Source organism: Bubalus kerabau, chromosome 14 (genome assembly GCF_029407905.1).
Source record: "Bubalus kerabau isolate K-KA32 ecotype Philippines breed swamp buffalo chromosome 14, PCC_UOA_SB_1v2, whole genome shotgun sequence".
NCBI lineage: Eukaryota > Metazoa > Chordata > Mammalia > Artiodactyla > Bovidae > Bubalus > Bubalus kerabau.
In genome coordinates this window covers 23629745-23654117 of record NC_073637.1, presented here as the reverse complement: position 1 = coordinate 23654117, position 24373 = coordinate 23629745, and the positions used below count along the sequence as shown (strand labels likewise).

The following is a 24373-nucleotide window of genomic DNA, read 5'->3' as shown; positions in this document are numbered from 1 at the left end:
TGGACTTCTACATGTTGTTATGAAGGCAACAACCTAGAAACAATGATACAACAGTTTATCCAACGATATAGAAAGCCAGGAGGAAACAAGTACTGGGTCCCATTTAATCACACACACATACAAGGATGCCAGTCCACGCCTGGCTGCATGGACAACACAGCCATGTCAGTCCTGTTTTTTCCAGTGATCTTCTTGTAGATTCAAAGACAGCCAGGCTGATCCGTGTTGGGGGGGGGGGAGGGGAGGCGGGGGGTGCCGTCGATAGGTGGGTCACTCGGCTCTGCCCGATGTGTATCCCGAGGATGTCAAAATACAGTCACTCACTCTACGAAGACAGACGAAGCTTCAAATCTGGGTTTGTGGCAGAATATCCACTTTGCTTTTTGTCCATCACCTCAAAGGATGAGCAGTTACTCTACACTTACATTTTTAATGTTGAAAAACTACTCAGGATTCACAAAATAATTTTGTGAGTTACGAAGAAAGTAAATAGAATGTTTCCAAGAAATTTGAAAGATACTAAAATGAATTTGAAGAGAGCTCTGAAACCCACCAGCAGAGCACTGTTCAAATGCCATCAAAATGCACTGGAAATAGAAAACCATATTCTGAAGCTATTAATACTATTATTTGTCACCCAAGGTATGTTTCTAAATTTACATTTTCTAAACTGATAGCTATGAATCACCCTGTTGTTCCTAATAGCTTTGAGAGCCAAGGAAGCAATTCTTATTCATGAAAACCAGGAAGGGAGTTAGCGTCTTCCTTGGGGAGGGGAGGGGGAAGAACTCCCTTCCTGATTTTCCATTTCATTTATTTTGTTAAAAGTATTTTAAAGCTAAGAGAAAGTGGTTAATGTCCATTAATCTAAGTTAACAAATCCTGCCACACCAGCAACACTACGTTAGATCACACCTAATCCTGACCGTAGGAAACAAATACTTTTAGAAATTTTCATTCCTGTTTGGAATTCATCCCAAAGGGAGGGGGGGAACCTCTTTTAAAATGCTCATTAATGACTGGAGTCTGGTTAATGCTCTGCCCTCAGGTCTGAAGACTATAGATGGCTGGGCAAAGCTAATGTCAGTCCTCTCTATTAATTCACTTTTGTCTCCTGTAAGTGAAGATAAAATAAAGATAGGGTGCTGTCTGGTTTCCTTTCTCAGCTTGGACCAGACATCACCCAAGGCCCTGTGGAAAGGAACCCAGGAGAGGTTATTATAAGGTCTCATCATTTCAGCTCTCTCTGAGGCGAAGAGAATGAAGCATATGAGGAGAAAGGGAACGCTGGAATGGATGCGCATCTCCTCTTAATCTCATTAAGTCCACAAAAACCTGTGAGATTAGTACACGTTTTGTACACGTTTTAGTACACACATATTTATAAAGTTCTCAACCTCGAAAAGCAATATGCACACAAAGAATTGCAACGAACTGCTCCAAGCTGTACTAGAGGTCGTCGGGGGCAGAGGGGCGTAGGGGGATTGAATCCCTCTGCAGAGGGAAGCGATGACGAGTAACCGAACCACGGAAGAGAGCGGCGTTGCATGTGCGCTCGCTCACCTGTCCACACAGCGCTGTTTGGGATGCTCGGCGCCAGCAGTGGCTCCACCAGGGGGCGCCGCAACCCTGCCGGGGACTCGGCTCCTGGCCTTTCCCGAGCCTGGCGCGCGGGGCTCCGCGGTGACCACAGGAGTGGGAAAGTGGAAACGCTAAGAGAGAAGTGGCTGGGACACGAAGGGTTTATCACCGCTTTTATATTAATAACTGCTGTGTAGACATCACAGCCCATTTCCATCCTCCTTCACCCAAAGCCCCGGCTTCCGCTAGGCGCGCGCACACACACATTGACACACACACACACACATACACACACACGCACGCACACATTCATCCCCTGCCCCGTCACTCAGAGCAGCACCCCGAGCTGCTCTGAGTCCCTCGCGAATTCCCGGGCGGCCTCAGCCTCTCTCCAGCTCGGCGAGGTGGGAGCGCCCGCGCGCACCCGGACCCTCTTCCCCCGCGGCGAGAGCGCGCGGAAAAGCGCCAGGGCCCCGTGCCAGGCTGCTCTGCAGCTGGAGCAGCGCAGACGGTCGCTGCTGGAAATTCGAGAAGCCGAGCGTGGAGCCGAAGCCAGGGCGCCCGCAGCAAAGGGCTTCTCCCATGACGGCGCCGAGGGCTCTTCCTAGATCCGGGCTGCGCTCGGCTGGGGCGGGAGGCTAGAGGGGAACGGAAAGTGGGTCTCAGCGTCACGACCCTCTTCCTCCCCTCCCGTGTCAAGCTCAGGGGTTGCCTCGGTGCCCTTTGGCATTAGGCAGCCGTCTGTGCGCTGTCAGCCGCAGCGGTCCCCAAGCTCCGCGCGCTCCCGCAGCACCCTGAGGCCTCGGCAAATTCAAATTGCGCGCGCAGCCACAGAGCTTCCGAGGCCGGAGGTCTCGGGACAGGCCCAAGAATCCGCATCTCTAGCAAGCTGGGAGAGGGGTTGCGGGAGCGCCGCGGGTCGGGAACCACCCTGAGCGACCCGGAACGCCGGGTCCTCGTTATCGGGCTCAGGAGGTGGTGCGGCACGCCAGCAGCTGGCGGAGGCTCCGGCGGAAGCTGTCGTCCAGGAAGGCGTAGAGGAAAGGGTTGAGGCAGCTGTTGGCGTAGCTCAGACTGGTGATGAAGTAGGACACGGCGATGACCAGCGGCGTCTGCGGGAGGTCGGTGGTGAGCGCCACCACGGTGCTCAGGTGGTAGGGCGTCCAGCAGAGGAGGCACACGGCCAGGATGGCCACCACCAGGACGGTCACCCGCTTCTTGGCGCGGTCCAGGACCTTGGCGTGGCTGTCGAGGCGTATGGCGCGCAGCCGGCACAGCAGCGAGGTGTAGAGGACGCAGATGGTGGACACTGGGATGGCGAAGCCGAGCACCAGCGTGTACAGGCGGCTCGCGCGCCACCACAAGGCCTCGGGCTGCGGGAAGACCAGCACGCACTGGCGCCGGCCCTGCTCCTCGTCGAGCCGCGCGAACACCGCGAAGGGCAGCACCACCAGGGTCGCGACCCCCCAGACGGCCAGGCTCACCGCGCGCGCGGCGCCGTACGTGCGGCCGGCCACTCGGCGCGACTCGGCGGTGGCCAGCACCACCAGGTAGCGGTCGGCGCTCATGACCGTGAGGAAATAGAGGCTGGAGAAGGTGTTGTACTGGTCGACGGCCACGACGAGCTTGCATAGGAGCTCCCCGAAGGGCCAGCGCCTCAGCAGAAAGTCGGCGATGTTGACAGGTAGCACGAGCGTGAAAAGCTCGTCGGCCACGGCCAGGTTGAGGATGAACAGGTTGGTGACGGTCTTCCTGCGCGGCGCCCGCAGGAGCACGAACAGCACCGCCGAGTTGCCCGCCAGTCCCACCGCGCAGATCACCGCGTACACAACGGGCACGGCCACAGCCAGCGGCGGCGGCAGCGGCGGCGCCGGCCCGGACGCGTTGGGGCAGCCGAGAGTGGGTGCGGGCGCGGGGCACGACGTGTTGGCGCGCTCCGGCCCCCAGTACGACGCGTTGTGCATCCTGGCGAGGACAGAGACTCGGTCTTCTCCGCCGTTGCCCCGCGGGGGTCTGCGGTCCCGGGGACCCGACCCGCGCTCCGAGCTAGTCACCGGCCTTCTACGGGAGGCCCGTTCCCGCCGCCCTCTCAGCGCAACAGCGCCGCGGACTCCGGGGCTGCGAGGCGGAATGGACGGAGGGCACCACTGAGGCTTGTGGACCACGCGCAGCTCTGCGGAGAAGAGCAGTTCCTAAGGGAGGGGGTGGCCGGCGCCCAACCTGCCCCACGTGATCGCTCTCGGCCACCTGTTGAAATCTTCCTCTGACTCGTTGGCTACATCAAGGAAGTGCTAGAGAGAAGAGTCCTTACCTTTATAGGAAAAACACAAACCCACTTTCCCTACCTGAGCTCCCACCCCGCCCCCGGAGGTCCGAGTCAGCCCAGAGAGTCCTGTAGCGGCCAGCTTGGGTCCCACGAGGTTCCGTGCGCCCCGGGGAACAGCGCACCCAAGGACAGCAGCTGGCTCACCCGGCCGATGCGGGGACCGGGTCTGCGTCTTCGCGAGCCGGCGGGAGAGGCAGCGGCGGCGCGGGCGGGCTGCTCCCCTCCTCCCGGTGTGAGCCCAGAGACGTCCGCCGGAGCCTTGGCGGGTCCCGCCTCCCGCCTGGAAGCCGTGGGCTGGTGCAACCCAGACCGCGCGCCCTGGAGATCTGACCGCCGCCCCTAGCGCCCAACCGCAAGCAGAATAGGGCTCGAACCTAGAATCGCATTACCCGAAACTTAAGGAATCACTTTCTTCCTTCCAGGAGTGTGACCTCACTCGATTTGAATTAATGAAAAACTCTTCTGTTAAGACGTAAATGAAAGAAAAGCAAAGTTAGAGTCTGTTTTAAAAGGAGAGCAATGCAGTCGAGGCTCCCATTCCAGTGTTTTGTTTTTGTTTTTGTTTTTTTTTACACTCTACCCCCAATTTGTTGTTGTTTAGTCGCTAAATCGAGCGGGCTTAGTGCGACCCCATGACTGTAGCCTGCCAGGCTCCTCTGTCCATGGGATTCTCCAGGCAAGAATACTGGAGTGGGTTGCCATTTTCTCCTCCAGGGGATCTTCCCGACCCAAGGATGGAACCTGGGTCTCCAGCATTGTCAGGTGGATTCTTTACCACTGAGTTCTCTGGGAGGCCCCGTAAAATAAAAAAATATATTGAATGCTACAGAAAATGCTCACAACAATTTTAGTAAGTAAAAGCAGTAAACAAAACATTTAAGAAACACAAAAAAATATAAACATTTTCTAAAAGTTTTTTTTAAATTCCTGTTTCTTCCTCCACCATCCTTTGGGAGAGCCAGCAAATTACAGCTCATGAGAGTCTGTGCCGCGTCCCTGGGATAAGTCTCCCTTTCGCAGGAGCAAGAGCCCGAGTAACACGCATGTTTGGTCCTTTGTGATGCCTTGGTAGAGGACCGGGCCTGAGACACTGAGGAGGAGACTGGAAGCAGCCAGTGGAAGAAGCTTGGAAGGGGCAGAAATACAAATGCTTTCCCTTACCCACTCAGTCCTCTTTTTACTAGAATCTGTATAATTTTGATTTCCCTGCAGTTTCATGCTTTGTGTGAAAAAAAAAATGACAAGAGAGTCAGGCTACATGCATGAGCAAAAATGTGGCAAACACAACATGATGTTAAGAGAAAGAAAAAAATATAAAATATATAGCACAGATAGTGTACATATAACACACACACACACACATACACACACACACACACACATATATACACACACACACACATATGCATCCCTGGATAGGGAAGATCCCCTGGAGAAGGAAATGGCAACCCACACCAGTATTCTTGGCTGGAGATTCCCATGGACAGAGGAGCCTGGCAGGCTGCAGTCCACTGAGTCACCAAGAGTCACACACAACTGAGCAACTACCTAACGCATGTGGATGTATCTGTCTATATGTATGTGTATATATACATATATAACTGCTTCATTTGCAAGCATTTGAAGGCTTTCTAGCTTTTATTTATTTATTTTTTTCCAAGGGAACTGCAACTATCAGAGAGTAAATTTTTTATATAGAAAAATAACAAACTTTTACCCACATACATTTAATTAATGTGAAATAGAACTACAACATTTTATATCATATGATTTTTCTGCTATAAAGACTGTTTGCTGAAAAATATATTTTGTGCAAAAATTAAAGGGACTGTATTTCCAGAGAGTAGAAAAGGGAAGATGAATTGCCAGTGGGCACCCAGCGTCAGGAACAGGGTTTTCTCCCAACACCTACCCCACTGCCAGCAGTGGGAGTGGTGACAACTGGTGACATAAAAATAAAGATTTTATATTACTTTGAAATAGATAATGCCAGATTATTTCAATATTATGAAAAGCAAACATTCACTCCTGACCATTTAAAGACATGTCCTAAAAAATTCTATTCTGTTCTCACATTAATCTGGACAGGGGGATGAGGGTGGTGCAGATGGCAGACTTAAAAAAAAGAGAAAACATATAAAAGGAATATATAAGACATTATGCATTTAGTACAAATAATTAAAAATGTGACACACTTTCTAAGAAAAGTTATTTTTACAAATTTTTAAATCCTGTAAAGACCAGGTATATGTTGCAAGGGGTTAAAAACAAGTCATTGATGAATGATAACCACTTTTAGTACAGTTCATGCAATTATTTATCTGCATTGGAAAGCTACTGTCCAAACCACAAAATGTATGCTCTGCCACAATTACTTTGTATTTGGTGCTGACAGAGCTCTTGAGAAAGTTCTATACAAACTGAAGATTATAGAAATTTTAAAAGTATAATCTGAAAAAAAACATACAAAAATGTGTAAACAAAAAGAAGCTTTAGAGTTGCAGGGCATTATAAAATCGGTAATGTGGTTTAAGACAAAGAAAATCACCTCTTGTATGTTTAAAAAAATTGCTAGTATAATCCTAAAAGTTCAGAATTGTGTTGTCAACAGCAAAAGGCCCCGGGTGTAGGGTGGCCACGCTGCCCAGGGCAGGGGTCCTGCAGCCGCCAGCTCAAGCCCACCACCCACGTGCAGGGACGTGGAAAAGATCCCGTGACCAGGCCCACCTGGGAGGGGCTCCAGCACTAACGCACTTACACTCCTCTTTCATCTACCCTGTTAGAGAGGAAAGCTGCTTTTAAAAGAGATTACCAACAGTATAAATTCTGGTAAAGCACTGAGAATTAGGTATGAGATTTTTGGCACAAAGCACTTTTTAAAGTCAACCTCATTTTGCAAAATATCTGGAATTTCTCATTTGAAAATTAAAACTTAGAACATACACATAAGTGTATAAATGGTTTCATGAATGAACAAGTTAGATTCCATGTTTCCTTAAACACTGTACATACCTTCCTTTACTCCAGAACCAGGGATCTGTGTGCACACACCTCCATGTTCCACATATACAGACATTGCACAACTAACATCATAAAGTACACACTAATGCAGTCTGGCAATATTAGGGCTCGCCTTTCAATATTATTCTTGTAAGTATTCAGAGTCAATATTATTTCCCAGAAAAGCTAGATGACCAGTTTCAGAAAAAGAACGCCTGCTATCTTTCCTTGACCCCTAATATTAAAATCTATACCAATATATTTAGGCATTTCATTTATGTGTTTCTGCATTTCAAGTTCAGCAAAACCTGTTTTTGATGTTTCTTATATCATTCCTTCAATAACAGGAGAAGCTTCGTCTAATGTAAAAAAATTAAAATGAGTCCACAGGGCAGTAATTTTTCAGAGATCTTGCTCCATTCTGAAAAGCACTGCAGAATAATGTTTAAGTCTGTCAATTTTCAGACAGCCAATTAGGTGCAAAGTCTGCGAAACATTGTGTAACATACCGTGATAGCTGGACATGTCTTACTGCACAATGTAATTCCATTTCCTCCTCCCTGAGGCCTGTTAGGGTATGCTACAGCTGCTGAAAGGATTTCGGTTTTTCTTGGTCCTCTGTCTGTTGGGCCTGAGGTTGATGACATCTCCACCATTGAGGGTACTTGAATTCTGACCCAAGTGACTCCCAGCAGACGTGCTAAAGACCCCAATTTTGTTACTACTTGAATGCATTGATTCTGGATTCTCAGCTATTTGTTGTTTAAGCTTTTGAAGATATTTTTCAGCCAAATATTTAAAAACTTCACTGACATTCAGGTCCTCCTTCACTGAAGTCCTGTAGAATCTCAACTTCAACTTTTTTGCCAGTGCCTCGGCTTCCTCATTCTTTATACAAGAGTCATCCAGGAGATCGATCTTGCTTTGTACGAGTGCAGTTGGTATGTCTCCAACTTCAGCCACCACTTTCTCTCTCCAACTGGAAATGGCTTCAGAAGATTCCCTGTCTGTGGTAGAAAATACAAGCACACAAGCCTGGGCTCCTCGATAGTAGGCCTTGGTTATCGCATCAGACTCCTCCTGACCTGCTGTATCCCATAACATGAGCCTGACGTCTTCGTCATTAACTTGGATTTGTCGCTCCAAAAAATCAACTCCGATGGTTTTCTCGTAGTCTTTTGTAAAAATGCCTTTGCAATACCGCTGAATCATACTTGACTTTCCAACTGCACCATTCCCTACAACCACCATCTTGATGGCCACTTCCATATCTTCCCCCAACATTTTTGGAGTTGAAAAGGTTTCTGTGCCAACTTTAATTCCAGGTGATCAGATCTTCTCTCTCAAACCTCGCCGGGAAGGGCCGGGAGCGGGCCGACTTTCTAGCTTTTAAATTACTGATGTCCAGCTTAGCTGCATGTGGACAGAAACCAAACTCAATATGATCTCAATTCATTGGCATTTGTTGAAACATTACCCTGATACCAAAACCAAGAAAAGACCTTACAAGGAAGGAAAACAACAAATTCATGAACAGAGATGAAAAAGACTCAACAAAATCTTAGCAAATTTAATCCAACATTGTGTCAAGAACATTGTACAACATGACCACATGAGATTTACCCCAGGTATACAAGCTTGTTACAACATTTAAAAATCCATTCATATAATCTATCACATCAACAGCCATTTGAAGAGAAATCACATATCATATCCATAGAAATGGCAAAAGCAATTGACCAAGTTCAACCCCCATTTATGATAAAACTTTCAGCAGGAATAGTGAAGAACTTCATCACCTGCAGAAGGAACATTTACTTAAAAAACCCTCCAGGTAACATCACACCTAATAATGAGAAGCTAATACACACTTTCCCCCTAGATTGGAGCAAAGCAAAAGTGTTCCTTCTCACCACTCTTTTTCATATTGTGCTGGAAATCTTAGCTAATGCAATAGAAAGTCTTTCTTTTTACTTGCCCCTTACCTGCCAACAGAACTCAGGGGGAAGGTCCTTGCACACAAGGGCACTATCCCCAGAGATCTCAGAGAGCATGGGGTCGGGGGGTGGGGGAGTTGGATGGGGCCTAGAGACCAGAGTCTGCTCTGTGTCCCATTGTCCCTGCAAGCCCCACAAACATCTGTTCACCAAACACCTGCTTGTCCGTCTCCATGTGAACTGCATCATCCTTGCTGAAGTCCCCACCTGCCCCCCACCCTCAGATGCCATGGAACCCTCGACTTGCCCTGGGGCCTCATATGACTGGGGCCCTGTGCGTATGTAATTAAATCTGAGTTTCTCCTGTCAGTCCGTCTCACAACAGTTTAATTCCTGGACCAGCCATAAGAACCTAGAAGGAGTAGAGGGAAATGCTTTTCTTCTCAAAGAGCACTCGTATCAGTTTGCTTTTGCAACTTATGAAGATAAGATAATAAACACAAATTGCTCCTAATGTGTCTTCATATTGGAACCCCGTGTGCCATAAGCATCATTATGACTGACAGATGGGCCATGAAGGTGCTGGCAGCCTCAAGTCTGAGGGCAGAAGTGTATGTACAACGCTGCTTTGTTTACCCAGATGTTCCCCAGAAGACATTTCTAGTAATAAAATACGTTGCAACATTTTTCTGTGTTCATTTTTTTTTTAAATAAAGCTTCTTGGAGCTGCTTGGTTATTACTGTTTCAAAATGAAATGCTTTGATGACACTACACAGATGACAGCACTTTCTGATTTCTGCGCATTGTACTCCTGAGGGCTTCACGGAAGGAAACCAATCAACACAAAGTGGTCGCCGAGTTTATTCATCAAGTTGTGGTGAGGGGTGGGTGGGGGAACAGACAAAGCACGAACTCTGTTATAAACTACGGACTTTGATTAAAATAATTGATGGATACCGGTTCATTGATTGTAACAGATGTACCACACCGGTTCAAGATGTTAGTAAGAGGATAATTCCTCATCATTATACTGGAAGGCAGGTCAGTAGCACAGAAACTCACACAGCAGTAGAGTTGAAGTCCGAAATATGATACCTACGGGGACCAGGCACTTACTGGCCAACTCATGGCCGATCACGCATTATCCCAGGCTGGTGTGTTCACCCTGGAGAGGCTGGGTGCTTTTCTGACCAGGCTGACTCATCAGCACTTTATCCAATGGAACAAATGCTCTAATATTTAGTTCAAATAGTGAATCTTAAAATTTTTATGTCTTCTTTCATCCAAGAGTTTATAATTGTTCCATTTAAAACCTTGCTATGTCGTTTATTCACCTTCCTCTCTTCTCTCACTAATAGTGGCCCCGAGCAGTCCTAATTTCTCAGTCAGCTCTTTCTGGTGGTAGTTAAATAATTTATTTCCTTTACTTCCTGATGGCCGGGGTCAAGTTCTCACAGAGTCGGCTGGAAGAAAATATCACCAAAATGTTATCTGAGATTTGTCTGCCTCAGGGTGTGGAAAATGCATGACATACAACAGTCACCGAGGAATCCTAATGCATAAGACAATGTGTAGAACACTGAGAAACAGGATGGTGAGAAAGCAGCTATCAACAAGGCAAAAGAGTTCTGCAAGGTAATCGTAAATCCGAAGTGAAAAATGGTAGAACGGGAGGTGAAGGCTGAAGACGTTTCTTACTGCAGGTCCTCTCAGAATCCTGAGTATACTAATGTTAATCGGGAATGCCAGTTCATACTGCAGTAGGCAGAATCCCATAGACTGGTTACCTGAGAACACTTTTTTATGTGGGTGCTTCCCAGAGATAAGCATTCTTCAGAACACACCTTAGAAAATGCAGCAAAGAATAAAGTGCCATAGTAAAGGTGAAGTAGGATTGAGGCAAAGTCTGGTGGGAGTCCATGAGAAGAATTGTTCTTCCCAGTCAGGGGAAAGCAGGGGAGGCTCCACTGAGGAGGTGGCGTTGCAGCTGATCTCTGAAGGATACGATGAGGATAAGATGATACGGACAGTCCTGGTCAAAGAGCGTGAACAACAGAATGAGACATGAAACTGCATACCTTGAGGAGAGAAGAATTTTGACATTCTATTCCAGGAAACTAGGAGGATGGTGCACCTCTGACCAATGATAGGGAGAAAGAAACATAAACTTTGACCAGAATGACCTGGAAGATGAAGGAAGTGGAATGTGGGAGACAGAGGTAAGGGGCTATTTGGGATTTGTTAAATGTGTGATGAAGTTCTTGGTGTGGTTTTCAAGAGACAAGTGAGCCTGGAGATTAGAACAGAGCCCTAAGGAGAAAATAAAGATTTGAGGGATCCTTTCCCATCCAACATCCGAAATATGGGACCAGAGAAAGTAGCCTATTAGAGATCAACCCTTGATGATGTTAATCCCAATACCTCAGAAAGCAAATTACTTGATAAAGGTCTCAGAAAATCACATCCATCTTTACAGCAGCAGAGAATAAGAGTTCTGATCCTGATAGATGTAATCCTCTTAAAGATGAAATGACCTTTTTTTGTTCTTTGTTACAAGACCATAACACACAGGACAGTCAAATGGTAGTCTCTCAGGAAATTACAGCAGAATTTCATCCTAACTGATATCTCAGCCATCTTTCATGTTGTTTGAAAGAAAACTGGTCTACCTTCTCTGGTGTGACGGATAACGGGAAATATCCACCTATATCAATTCCTGTGTGTGTGCTAAGTCGCTTTAGTCATGTCTGACTCTTTCTGATCCTATGGACTGTAGCCCACCAGGTTCCTCTGTCCATAGGATTCTCCAGGCATGAATACTTCAGTGGGTTGCCATGCCCTACTCCAGGGGATCTTCCTGACTCAAGGATCGAACCTGTGTCTCTTATGTCTCCTGCATTGGCAGGTGGGTTCTTTACTACTGGCACCACCTGGGAAGCCCACATCAGTTCATTATAGTAGCTAATGGATTGGCTGAATGGTCAGTAAGGGATACAGCAAGGACAGGATTGGAAGACTAGTGACAAAGAAGCTTGGGGTGTCCGTGTACCTCTGTGGACAGATCTCTCAAACGGGGTTTGTGTTAATTATATGTGTTGCTATCTATTATAGCAAATGACCCTCCAAAACTTGGTGAATTAAAATAACAACCCAGTAATGACTTAGCTGGTTCCCTGCTTCACCATCTGCTGAGGATGCAGTCCAGGTGTCAGAGCTGCTGTCTCCTGGACAGGATCCACCTCCAGGGAAAGTGATTGTGGGCAAGAGTCAGTTTCTGGGACTGGAAGCCTTAGTCCCTCACATGGGCTGTGGCCATGACCCGCCCTTCATCACATGACAGGTCGCCCTTACGGTCAGGGCAGGAGGAGCCAGACAGTCTCTTGTCACCTCAGTGGCATGTGATCACATTTCATTTCCTGGAAGCAAGACCTTGAGTCCAGCCCATGCTCAATGGGAGGGCATCACACAGGGATATGAATGCCTGGAGGCAGGGACAGCGGGAAGCACCATTCAAGGCTGCCCACCCACCACACTCTCCTGTGAATACTCATCCAAGGGCATCCATGGCCTAGGGGGCTCTCAGGACCCAGGGACACACGGATGCGCTCTGTGGATTCAGTCAGCATCCTCCCCCAGCCCCCTGTACCTTTTCACAGACAAGAGAAAGGTATCCATGGTGATAAGGATGCTATTTGTGGCTTCGGCCAACACACACTTCTCTTCACCAAGGCTGACCTTGCTCTCTGCTGCCTCATCTGCCAACAGCAGAGAGAAATGCCTTAGACCCAAACAGGGAACAATTCTCCAGGAGGAACAACTAGCTACCTGGTTGCAGGTTGGTCACTCTGGTTCTATTCTATCACAGAGGACAAGAGATTCATCCTCATTGCACGGTGACTTTACGTGTTAGTCTTTAGGGAGCAGATTTTTCAGCGGAAGATGATTGAATGTAAGGATGTTCACATGGGCTATGACAGGCACTGTGACCTTTGGGACTGCAGGGCTCACTCAAAGAGGTGAACATAGCCTTCATCTCTGTGTTTTGACTGTCAGGCACACAGGAGGTGCTCAATAAGTGTTTAACAGATGAATCAATACATTCAAATTACTGTATTGAAGGATGCTACTGAGTTCATCATGAACCCTCTCAAGTGATATTGTCATTTCAAATATTTCAGAGATGTTTCAATCCAAGTGTTTTCAGATTTTCAGTTAACTGCTCGGGGTGGTGGAGGAAACTGCAAGCAAGGATGACCTCAGATGAAACCAGTTATGTGCTGCCTGCATGGCACACACGCAGAGGTGGTCCTGGCTGTTGTTCATTATCCATGTTTCTCTGTGGTTACGCTTGGCCAGCCTTGTAACTTGCGAGCCTGCCTGTAAAACTGACCATATTTACAGCTTGACTGTCAGGTTGGCTGGCAGGCAATGTATGTATGGCTTATGTTTCTGTAACTTAAAGGTCACAAGATGTTAATAAAAGACCAAAGGCTATTATCATTCATCTGCTTTCTTTTATGGCCCTATGTGAGAAACACAGGTAATATTGATAATTTTGGAGGTTCTTATTAAGGTACCTAGAATATAATACTGAGACCTGGAAAAGATGTAAGATGGCATAATAACCCTGTATGTGTAATTTACTATTCAGGACTTAACGTCTCTACACAACATGGGCTTTTCCCCTCTTTGCTGTGATTTGAAAGAGTTCTGCTGTCGTGTTCCTGGGCAGGCTCCCCCAGATGACCTGTACCTTCCCAGTGTTGCACAGGCCTGAAGAATCAAAGACACACACCTTGGCTGTCCCCAGAAGAGCTCTGGGCCCCGCAGCGTGATACCCAAGACCACACTGCACTAGCAGCTCTGAGAAACCAACGCTGTTTGCAAGGCTTCCTTGGGAAAACATCTCCCACTCAAGTTGTAGGTGCCTTGCATGTATGTGTGCTTAGTCGCTTCAGTCATATCTGACTCTTTGCGAGCACGTGGGCTGTCTCCTCTGTCCATGGAGATTCTCCAGGCAAGAATACTGGAGTGGGTTGCCATGCTCTCCTCCAGGGGATCTTCCTGACCCAGGGATTGAACCCGCATCTCTTATATCTCCTGCATTGGCAGGGGGGTTCTTTACCACTAGCATCACCTGGGAAGTCTGAAGATGCCTGAGGGAAGCTGAATCTATGAATCCTGTAAAGTTCTACTTGTTTCAAGACTAGCTCTTGTGAAGGAACTGGTCAAGAAGTCTTACAGTTTTGATGACTGAAACCAAGATGGATGTCGCTTTCTGTGATAGCCCGAAGGAAAGTGGGAGTGTTTGGAAGGACAATGGCAGAAAACTCATTCTGGTAAGAAACTTAGGTTTACTGGAGGTGTGTGAAGTGCCAGGTTCACCTGTGTCATCTCGTCTAATTCTCAGCTCAGTGCTGTTACTGCCTGCCATCCTCTCAGTGAGAAGGCTAGGCGTAGACAACACGGTGGAAGGTCACGAAGTGGTAGGCAGATGCTGGAGAGCTTAGAATCAGACCAGCCATTGCTCCTAATTACTCCCCCAGACTGCACTTCTTTGATTTTTGCTTTAGAAGGCCAGGAAAAGAAATAAGATATCCAGGACCCCTTATAAATAAGTAACACAATTCTGAGTATTAAAAAAAAAAAAAAGGTCATGCAAGCAAGCCTTGAAATTACATCCAATTAAGCTGTCTGATTTGCCTAATATTTTTCCAAACTGCAGACACTTTTGTTTACCAGAGAACACTTTACTTAAATTTTCAGTTCTTAATAGCACTCAAGGACATCCCTGGTGGTTCAGTGGATAAGAATCCACCTGCCAGTGTAGGTGACTCCTGTTCGATCCCTGGTCCGGAAAGATTCCACATGCTGTGAAGCAACTAAGCCCGCGTGCCACAACTTCTGAAGCCTGAGTACCTAGAGCCAGCGCTCCACAACAAGGGGAGCCGCAGCAAGGAGAAGCCCAAGCACTGCAACTAGAGAAAGCCCGCGCAAAGCAGTGAAGACCCAGTGCAGCAAAAATAAAATAAATAAGTATATAAATGATTTTAAAAAATAATTTATAACTCCATAACTCTCGATAGTATGTTAGTGATGTGCAACCATCATGTATCCGGGTTACTTCAGGTCAGTTTGTGATAAACCAAGAGGGTGATGTCATAGCAACCCAGGGGACCCTTTGTGTTCTCTCCTCTCCTTGCTCAGCTGTTTTCTTTTCTCTTATGAGTCCAGAGACAACCGTTAATAAGGTGCAGGTATAATAAGGCAGCCTCTCTAAAATATCACATTTTCAACTCTCTGATGAAGCTTAATTTTCTGAAGAATTTTTCTTTTGTAGATGCACTCAGTCTATAGTCCCTGGGGTCACAAAGAGTCAGACATGACCGAATGACTAGCACTTTAATTTTTCACTCTTTTCACTCACTTAATTTAGGTAGAATATGTACTTTTGTATTACATATAATGACTCCTTCATGTAATAGTTCAGTTCAGTTCAGTGGCTCAGTCGTGTCCGACTCTGTGACCTCATGAACCACAGCACGCCAGGCCTCCCTGTCCATCACCAACTCCCAGAGTCTACCCAAACCCATGTCCATTGAGTCAGTGATGCCATCCAACCACCTCATCCTCTGTCGTCCCCTTCTCCTCCTGCCCCCAATCCCTCCCAGCATCAGGGTCTTTTCAAATGAGTCAGCTCTTCACATCAGGTGGTCAAAGTATTGGAGTTTCAGCTTCAACATCAGTCCTACCAATGAACACCCAGGACTGATCTCCTTTAGGATGGAGATCATGTAATAAGTAGATACTAAATGAGTGCCAGACATTCTGATATGGGTCAGTTATAATCATCATAATGTGAAATAATTTTTTACATTTATATTTTATGATCTTCCTAGCAAAGGTTCTAAATAATTAAAGTTTATTTCCAATTAAAATGAAGTTAACATATAAACTCTGGTACATGAATTTGTAACAAGATCGTAATTCTAAAGAAATAGAATGTCACCATTATAATTAGTCTATTCTTTTAACTTGAAACCCTTTAAAAATAAGAAATGGAGCTGTCTACATCTCAAGTTTGGTCAGCGCACACTCCACATAACCCCACTCAGGGACTTTTGTTGAGATGCACCTTTGAGCAGGTTCCAGGCCCAGCAGTAATCAAAAGGCACAATAAACTTGAGAAGTTGCATGAGGAGTCTTAACAGGAGGACCAAGAAACGTGTAGGTAACACTTTGGAAAATAGGCAAGAAATAAGAAATAATGTATCCTGCAACTGGCCTCAGTGCAGGAAGAGGGTCTCTGAAGTGCTGAACCTCTGAGTTCTCCAAGTTGTAAGGAATGACTCAGTGTGCAGGTCCCCCTTTAAGTTGGGCACGAGGCTCAAGGGGGTGAAAGAGAAAGAGAGCAATGAGTTAAACCAGCCTGGGGCCAGCTGTCTAGAAGAACCGAGGGTGTGGTCACCAGCAAACAGGACTGACTGGGAAGTGAAAGTTGCTCAGTTGTGTCTGACTCTTTGCAACCCCATGAAGTGTAGTCCATGGAATTATCCAGGCCAGAATACTGGAGTGGGTAGCCGTTCCCTTCTCCAGGGGTATCTCCCCAACCCAGGGATCGAACCCAGGCCTCCCACGTTGCAGGTGAATTTTTTACCAGTTGAACCAGAAGGGAAGCCCAAGAATACTGGAGTGGGTAGCCTATCCCTTCCCCAGCAGATCTTCCCAACCCAGGAATCAAACTGGGGTCTCCTGCATTGCAGGCGGATTCTTTACCAACTGAGCTATCAAATAGAAAAAAGTCTCTGGAGATTTAAAGAAGGCTGCCCTGCTGGGACCTGCAGGTGGGGCTCGTTGAGAAGCAGACTGCATTTGCAGAGCCCTTGGAACCCCCTTGGAGGAAGGGAAGGGAGGAAAACGGGACTCACAGAGAAGTTGAGCTCTGAGGTAGCCTCAGTGGTGGCCAGCCTATGGGGGCTCTGAAGCTGGTGTGATGTGGTCAAGTTGTCCCCACCTGGGGCAGGGGTGGAGGGCTTTGTACTCCTGCATAGACCGTCTGGATGTGGCTACCCCAGGAAGGGGCATAACTTTGGCAAGTCGGCTCCCTTCCACTAATGCATGCCTAGGCCAACTGTCCACAGCACTACAGGTTACCAGGAAAATAAGCCCTTCCATTCTAAACAGAGGTCTGGGCAGTGCCCACTTTACCAAGAAACCAGTCTGAACCACAAGAACCTGTGACCGGTTGAGCCGTAAAATGACACTTGAATCCTAATCAACGTGGTAGGTCATGAGCTTGAGTCCACAGGGAGGAGAAATTCTGACATGCAGTAGATGTACTTTCCCCTGTTTCTGCTGCTGCTGCTGCTGCTGCTAAGTCTCTCCAGTCATGTCTGACTCTGTGCGACCCCATAGACGGCAGCCCACCAGGCTCCCCCATCTGTGGGATTCTCCGGGCAAGAACACTGGAGTGGGTTGCCATTTCCTTCTCCAATGCATAAAGTGAAAAGTGAAAGTGAAGTCATTCAGTTGTCTGACTCTTAGCGACCCCATGGACTGTCGCCCTCCATTTCTACTAAGTACAACTAAAACCCTGGACACAATGTATGAGACAAATACAAGAGACCTCAGCAACTTCCCTGGTGGTCAGTGGATAAGAATCCACCTGCCAGTTCAGGGAACACAGGTTTGACACCAGGTCCAGGAGGATTCCACATGCCGAGGGGCAACTAAGCCCATGCACCACAACTGCTGAAGCTAGAGTGCCGAGATCCCACGTTCCACAAGAGAAGCCGCCGCAGTGAGAAGTCCGCCTGCTGCAACTAGGGAGTAACCCCTGCTCACCACAACTAGAGGAAAGCAACAAAGACCCAACGCAGCCAAAAATAAAGAAAAGAAAACTCAAAGGGGTAGAGAGCAAGCAGGCCAGCCAGGGACCCTGTTGCCTGAGGGACATGGGGAAGTTCCTCAGCTTTTCTTCTTGCCTCTCTCAGCCTGGTTGTGGAGCCAAAGGAGCGGGCAACCTGGAAACACCAGTGGGTGCAGATCCAAACAGTCTTACCACCACCAAAAAAATCTGTGCTTTCTAGCCAAAGGACAAGGAAAACCATAATCTGTAAGGACAGAAGTTTATAGACAATAGCCACAATACTGCAGCCAAATGCCACAGAAAACACTGCATCTCACCACACACACACCAGCAAAGGAAAGTGAGGACCCCAGCCACCCCCCAGCACCGACCTATGATGGTCACCCCAAATCTCCACAGTGGAAGGAAGAACCAGGGACTTTTGTGACCACATGCAGTGAGGAGATCCCACACAGTGTCACCAGACCCCACAGTGGAGACGGCTTTCACCTCCACCCACCAGGAACCAGGAGATCAAAAGCCCTGGGGAGTCAGCGTGGACTTCCACCTCCGCTGGCAGTGTCATGGGCTTGTGCCCCTTGTTTTGCTGGAGAAGTGCCAGAAAAAACACACACACACACACACACACACACAGTTAAAATATACAGTTTAATTAAGATGCAAAGTTTCATAATAGAAGGCAAAAATGTCCAGGTTTGAATAGAAAATTACCTGTCACACCAAGAACAAGAAGACCTGGGCTGAAAGAATGAAAGACAACAAACGAAGCCAGCAGCACAGTGACAGCAGTGTTAGAATTATCCTGCAAAGATGCAAGCGGCGGGGATAAAAATAGTTCCGTGAGCAATCACAAAACACTTGAATTAAGTGATAAACAGAAAGCCTCGGCAAAGAAAAGCAGCCCAATGCGAATTTTAGAACTGAAATAAATACAATAATGGAAACTAAAAGCTCAGGGGATGGACCTAGAGTCTATTATGCAGGGTGAAGTAAGTTAGAAAGAGAAAGATAAATATCATATACTAATGGCCTCCTCATGCGAAGAGTTGAGTCATTGGAAAAGACTCTGATGCTGGGAGGGATTGGGGGCAGGAGAAGGGGCCGACAGAGGATGAGATGGCTGGATGGCATCACTGACTCGATGGATATGAGTCTGAGTGAACTCTGGGAGTTGGTGATGGATAGGGAGGCCTGGCGTTCTGCGATTCATGGGGTCTCAAAAGAGTCGGACACGACTGAGCGACTGAACTGAACTGAATGCATATGTATGGAATTTAGAAAGATGGCACTGAAGAATTTATTTGCAGGGCAGCAATGGAGAAACAGACATAGAGAACAGACTATGGACACAGGGACAGGGGAGGAGAGGGTAAGACGAATGGAAAGAGTAACTTGAAACTTACATTCAGTTCAGTTCAGTTCAGTCGCTGAGTCGTGTCCAACTCTTTGCGGCCCCATGAAACTTACATTACCATATGTAAAATAGATAGAAAAAGGGAATTTGCTGTATGTCTCAGGAAACTCCAACAGGGGCTCTGTATCAACCTGGAGGGGTGGGATGGGAAGGAAGATGAGGGGAAGGTTCAAGAGGGAGGGGACATATGTATATGTATGGCTGATTCATGCTGAGGTTTGACAAAAAACAACAACATTCTGTAAAATAATTATCCTTCAATTAAAAAATGAATGAATTTTTTTTAAAAAAGAAAATCTGCTTAACTGATACCATTCAACTTTGGAATAATTTTATTGTTTTCAATAGCCAAAAAACTGCCTTGCTAACTTTACACTTCTATATTAAACTTGAATATTAACTGAGGGGGAAAAAAAAAAAGCTCTGTGGATGGGCTCAACAACAGACAGGAGGGGACAAAGAATCGGTACATGGAAAAAGGGAAAAATAGGAAATTTCTAATCTGAACAAAAGAGAGAAAATAGGTTTTAAAATAAACAGGTCTTCCCTGGTGGCTCAGTGGTAAAGAATCCATCTGCCAAGGCAGGAGATGTAGGTTCCATCCCTGATTCAGGGAGATGCCACATGCCCCAGAGCAGCTAAGCCCATGCGCTGCAACTACTGAGCGTGTGCTCTAGAGTCCCAGAACTGCTACTACTGAGCCCTCGTGCTGCAACCGCTGAAGCCCAGGCACCCTAGAGCCTGTGCTCTGCAACAAGAGAAGCCACCACGATGAGAAGCCCATGGCACTGCAGCAAAAGTAGCCCGTGCTCGCCGCAACTGGAGAAAAGCCCACACAGGAATGAAGACCCAGCACAGTCAAAATGAGTAAATAAAATGTAAAATAAATAAATAAACAAACAGAGGAAGGGGTGAATCAGAAGCTTGGGATGAACACACATGCACACTACCACACATAAGGTAGATAACCAAAAAGGACCTACTGTATAGGACAGAGAACACTGCTAAATATTATGTGATAACTTATATGAGAAAATAATCTAAAAAAGAATGTATATATACATATAGTCATGTAGACTGGGGGCTTCCCTGGTGGCTCAGATGGTAAAGTGTCTGCCTGCAATGCGGGAGATCCGGGTTCGATTCCTGGGTGGGGAAGATCCCCTGGAGAAGGAAATGGCAATCCACTCCAGCACTCTTGCCTGGAAAATCCCATGGATGGAGGATCCTGATAGGCTACAGTCTATGGGGTCACAAAGAGTTGGACATGACTGAGCAACTTCACTTTCACTTCACGTGTGGAACTGAATCACTTTGCTGTATACCTGAAACTAACACAACATTGCATAACAACTACACCCCAATAAAATAAAATAAATAAAGAGGGACTTCCCTGGTGGTCCAGTGGTTAAGACTCTGAGATTTCACTGCTGGGGGCAGGGGTTTGATTCTTGGTTGGAGAGCTAAGATCCAATATGCTGCTTAGTGATGAAAATAAATAAATAAACAGAGTCTCAGGGCCCTTGTCCCTGTGGGATAAGAACTAGGGGTTACCAATGGGGAAAAGAGTGGCATTAGGAGCAAGATAGGAGAAGGGGATCAAGAGGCACAAACTACTAGGGATAAAATAAATAAACCCCAAGGGTGTATTGTACAGCACAGGGGATACAGCCAATATTTTATAATAACTTTAAATGGAGTATAATCTCTCAAAAGATCAAAGCAGTGTGTTCTTAAAACTATAATATTGTGAATCAACTATACTTCAGTTTTAAAAAGAAATATATTAAAATTCTTATGTTAAGTTTCAACAAATTCTATCTCTCCAAAGGCTCTTGGTGCCATGTCTGTCTTCAGATCGTTGGGTCTGTGGGCTCACCTTTTCTATAACTGCTGGCATTTCTCTGAAGGTTACAAAAGAGAAAAGTTCTTGAAAAGTTAATGAGTCTGTCTTCTGGGGCTCCGAAAGGAAATCGAGATTGTCCATAGCTTAATGATGGTCTGGCTGCCCTGTACAAGGATGTCAAAAACCATATGCTTCCCTCATCAGACAGGTTTTGACTGGCTACCTGCTGCTACCTGCTGTCTAGGAGCCCTGAGGCAGGCAGGGAGCCTGTATCAAGCAGAACCTTCATCTCTGATCCATCAAGTGACTACATTCAAGCTTATACATTTACCTTAAAGATGTCAAACACATCACACCACATCATCCTGTTGCTCATTTGATCAAAACCTGCTCTAAAGGGCTTATTTTAATGGGCACACATTGGCCTTGGCATCCAGCACTTCACTGCTTCCAGTGACTCATACATGAAGAAAAGATAGAGAACATCTGACTTCTCTAACATTTAATTCAAGCCAGCTACCATTTATGCAGCATACACTATTGTAGCCTCAGTCCAGGTAGGTCTTTCTCCAACTCCGCCATACCTGTCACCATCTGCCCCCATCAAAGTGCTCCTTTTTTCTCCTCTTAACTTAATGAAACCACCATGTAAATGATCATTGTTTTAGACTCACAGACATAGAGAACAGACATGCGGTTGCCAAGGTAAAGGATGGGGAGAAATGTATTGGGAGTTTGGGACTAGCAGATGCAAACAGTTATATAAAGAATGGATAAACAAGGACCTATTGTATAGCGTGGAGAACTTTGCTCAGTATTCTGTAATAACCTAAACAGGGAAAGAACTTGAAAAAGAATAGATACATGTCTATATATAGCTGAATCACTTTGCTGTGCACCTGAAACTAATAAAACATTCTTAATCAATTATATTTCCATATGAGATAAAATAATGAATAGGGTCTTCCTTGGTGGCCCAATGGTTAAGACTCCATGCTTCCAGTGCAGAGGACTTCCATCCCTTGATCAAGGAACTAAGATCCCACATGCCTTGCACAGTGGCCCCCAGAAAAAATAGATAAACAAGAAGCTCTTACAGTATAGCACAATATATTCAATATTGTGTATTGAATATACATATTTTCAATATCTATATTGAATATACATATATCAATGTATATTCACTATTTTTAATAAAGCATAGTGGAAAAAATTTGAATAAGAATACATATATATGTGTAACTGAGTCACTTTACTGTACAGCAGAAATTAGAACAACTTTGTAAATCAACTATACTTCAATGAAGTAATTTTTTTAAGTGATCATTGTTTATGTCAGTCCCCCCTCCCCATCTATATCTAATCAATTATCAAAACATGCTGATTTTCTCAAATTTCCTGCCTTCTCTCCAACTACCTGCCCATTCTCGGGCTGGGTCTATTGTAATGGCTTTCTGCTGCTTCTTGCTGCCATTAGACTTGCCCTGCTAGACTCTGGCCTTGGTGCAAATGCCAGGTCATCAGTATGACTCCACCTCTGCCCCAACTTCTGCCCCCACTCCATTGTCCTCAGCCGTCCTTCCTTCATGCCAGCCAGCTTCCTGGCAGGTATCACCCCCTTGACTGGAACCACCCCATCACTCATGTCATTTTATGGCTTCCCACCTGTAAAATGAACCACAGAAAAGCTTGCAGTTTGCAACCCAAGTGCTTTTTGCCTCAATGGATTCATTCATGTAAGAAATATTTAGTAAACTCCCTGCTCTCTGCAAGGCTGGAAGTGTCATGGTGAACTGAATGTCTACACAAGGTGACAGTCTAGGGGACTCTTCTGGAAATCCCAGCTCCTCACCGCAAACCCAGATGAGTCTTACTGGGAGAGACTTCTAACCAACCAGGTTCCCCCCCTCAATCTGTTTCACACCAGTCTCCTCCCCCAGTTGTGCTTCCTGCTGTGTTCATGAATATAAGAACAAATAGATCTGCTCTCCAAGATCTTATAGTCCTTGAGAGAAGATGAGAACCAGGTGCATGTCCCCCTAGAAGTGCAGAGAACAGTCAGAGAAACACAGCATCACTGTACTAGGTAACAGAGAATTTCCTTCAAGAGGCAAGCCCTGGGCACCTGGTGAGAAGCATCTCCTGGTGCCTGGAGATGAGAGGAGTAGGTAGCAGCCCACAAATCTGAGGACATCACAGGATGACAGGGGGTGCAGAAGTTTTCATGGGGAGGGAGCATTAAGATGGGTAGAATTTGCAGAAAGAACAGTGAGGAAAGGGCATGCATTGTAGACACGAGCGGTCCCTGGCAGTGGGAGACCAGGCTGGAGTTGCTTCGAGGATTAATTTCTCTGGAAGGAGAAAGGACAGCCAGAGGATTGATGTCTTAATAAACAAGTGACCAATGTTTTGGGAGAAGGTATAATCTCAAATTGGCTAAATTTGTTTGATTCAGTTTTTATTTAAGTTTTCTGAGTTGTCGGCAGATAGTCACCATTAATTTAGAGTGCTGTCTGTATCTAGGCAACAGCTTGGGATGTCAACTTACTGTGCATCATTCAACAATCTACTCGTTCAATCTGAGTTTCCAAACATATATTTCTTTCTCTTCTCTGTGTGCTAAGCATGAATTTAATGCACAATTATTGATGGATTTATTTTAGTTCTGATATAAATAGATAATATGCCTTCTGAGTCATGTAGTTGCATCCTTTTGCTTTTTGTCTTTAAATTTGATTTGTTTGAGGACTTTCCTGGTGGTCCAGTGATTCAGAATCTGTCTACCAATGCAGGGGATATGGTTTGATCCCTGCTCTGGGACGATCCCACGTGCTGAGGGGCAACTAAGCTGGTTCACCACAACTATTGAGCCTGTGGGCTCTAGAGTCCATACTCCAAGACAAAAGGAGCCACCACAATGAGAAATGCACCCACCACAACTAGAGAAAACCCACATACAGCCATAAAGACTCAGTACAGCCATAAATAAATTTATAGTAAATAAATAATTTTCTTCCTTGTTAAGACTGAGCAATATTCCATTGTATAGATGGACCACATTTTAAAATAAATTTGATTTGCTTGAAAGTTAAATGAATTCCTTATAAAATTATTAAAAATACTCATAAAATTTCCCATGTGTATGTTAGTTGATTATGTCTTATAGCCAGCTTACATCCAAATCAGAGATTGTGTTATATGTAGTTTTCTTTCCAACATTTCCAAGGACTTCAGTTTGTGAGGCCATGAAGTAACTGTTGGGATTGCTGCAAAGCAAATATTGGTCTGGCTCACAATCCAACTCTGTAAGATAAGAAGACACGTTCTTTTAAAGTATCCATGAAACATCTACGAACATGAGATGACACCATGAGCCATGGGACAGACCTCAATATATTT

The 24373-nt window shown here is 45.9% G+C and overlaps 2 protein-coding genes and 1 long non-coding RNA gene across 3 annotated transcripts; all 3 read right to left on the bottom strand.

Annotated features, from left to right (window-relative positions):
- Positions 1-2549: 2549 nt before the first annotated feature.
- Positions 2550-3545, bottom strand: NPBWR1 (neuropeptides B and W receptor 1). The gene has a single exon (XM_055545430.1). It carries the CDS (start codon positions 3543-3545, stop codon positions 2550-2552), a length of 996 nt encoding a protein of 331 aa, XP_055401405.1.
- Positions 3546-5586: 2041 nt separating this feature from the next.
- LOC129627213 (ras-related protein Rab-23-like) lies at positions 5587-8287 on the bottom strand. The gene has a single exon (XM_055546842.1). It carries the CDS (start codon positions 8189-8191, stop codon positions 7478-7480), a length of 714 nt encoding a protein of 237 aa, XP_055402817.1. The 5' UTR covers positions 8192-8287; the 3' UTR covers positions 5587-7477.
- Positions 8288-8519: 232 nt separating this feature from the next.
- On the bottom strand, positions 8520-24336 carry LOC129627212 (uncharacterized). The gene is made up of 3 exons (XR_008702482.1): positions 24150-24336; positions 10690-10877; positions 8520-10308 (listed from the first exon to the last, which is right to left on the bottom strand). It is a non-coding gene; the product is annotated as an uncharacterized LOC129627212 (long non-coding RNA).
- Positions 24337-24373: the final 37 nt, after the last annotated feature.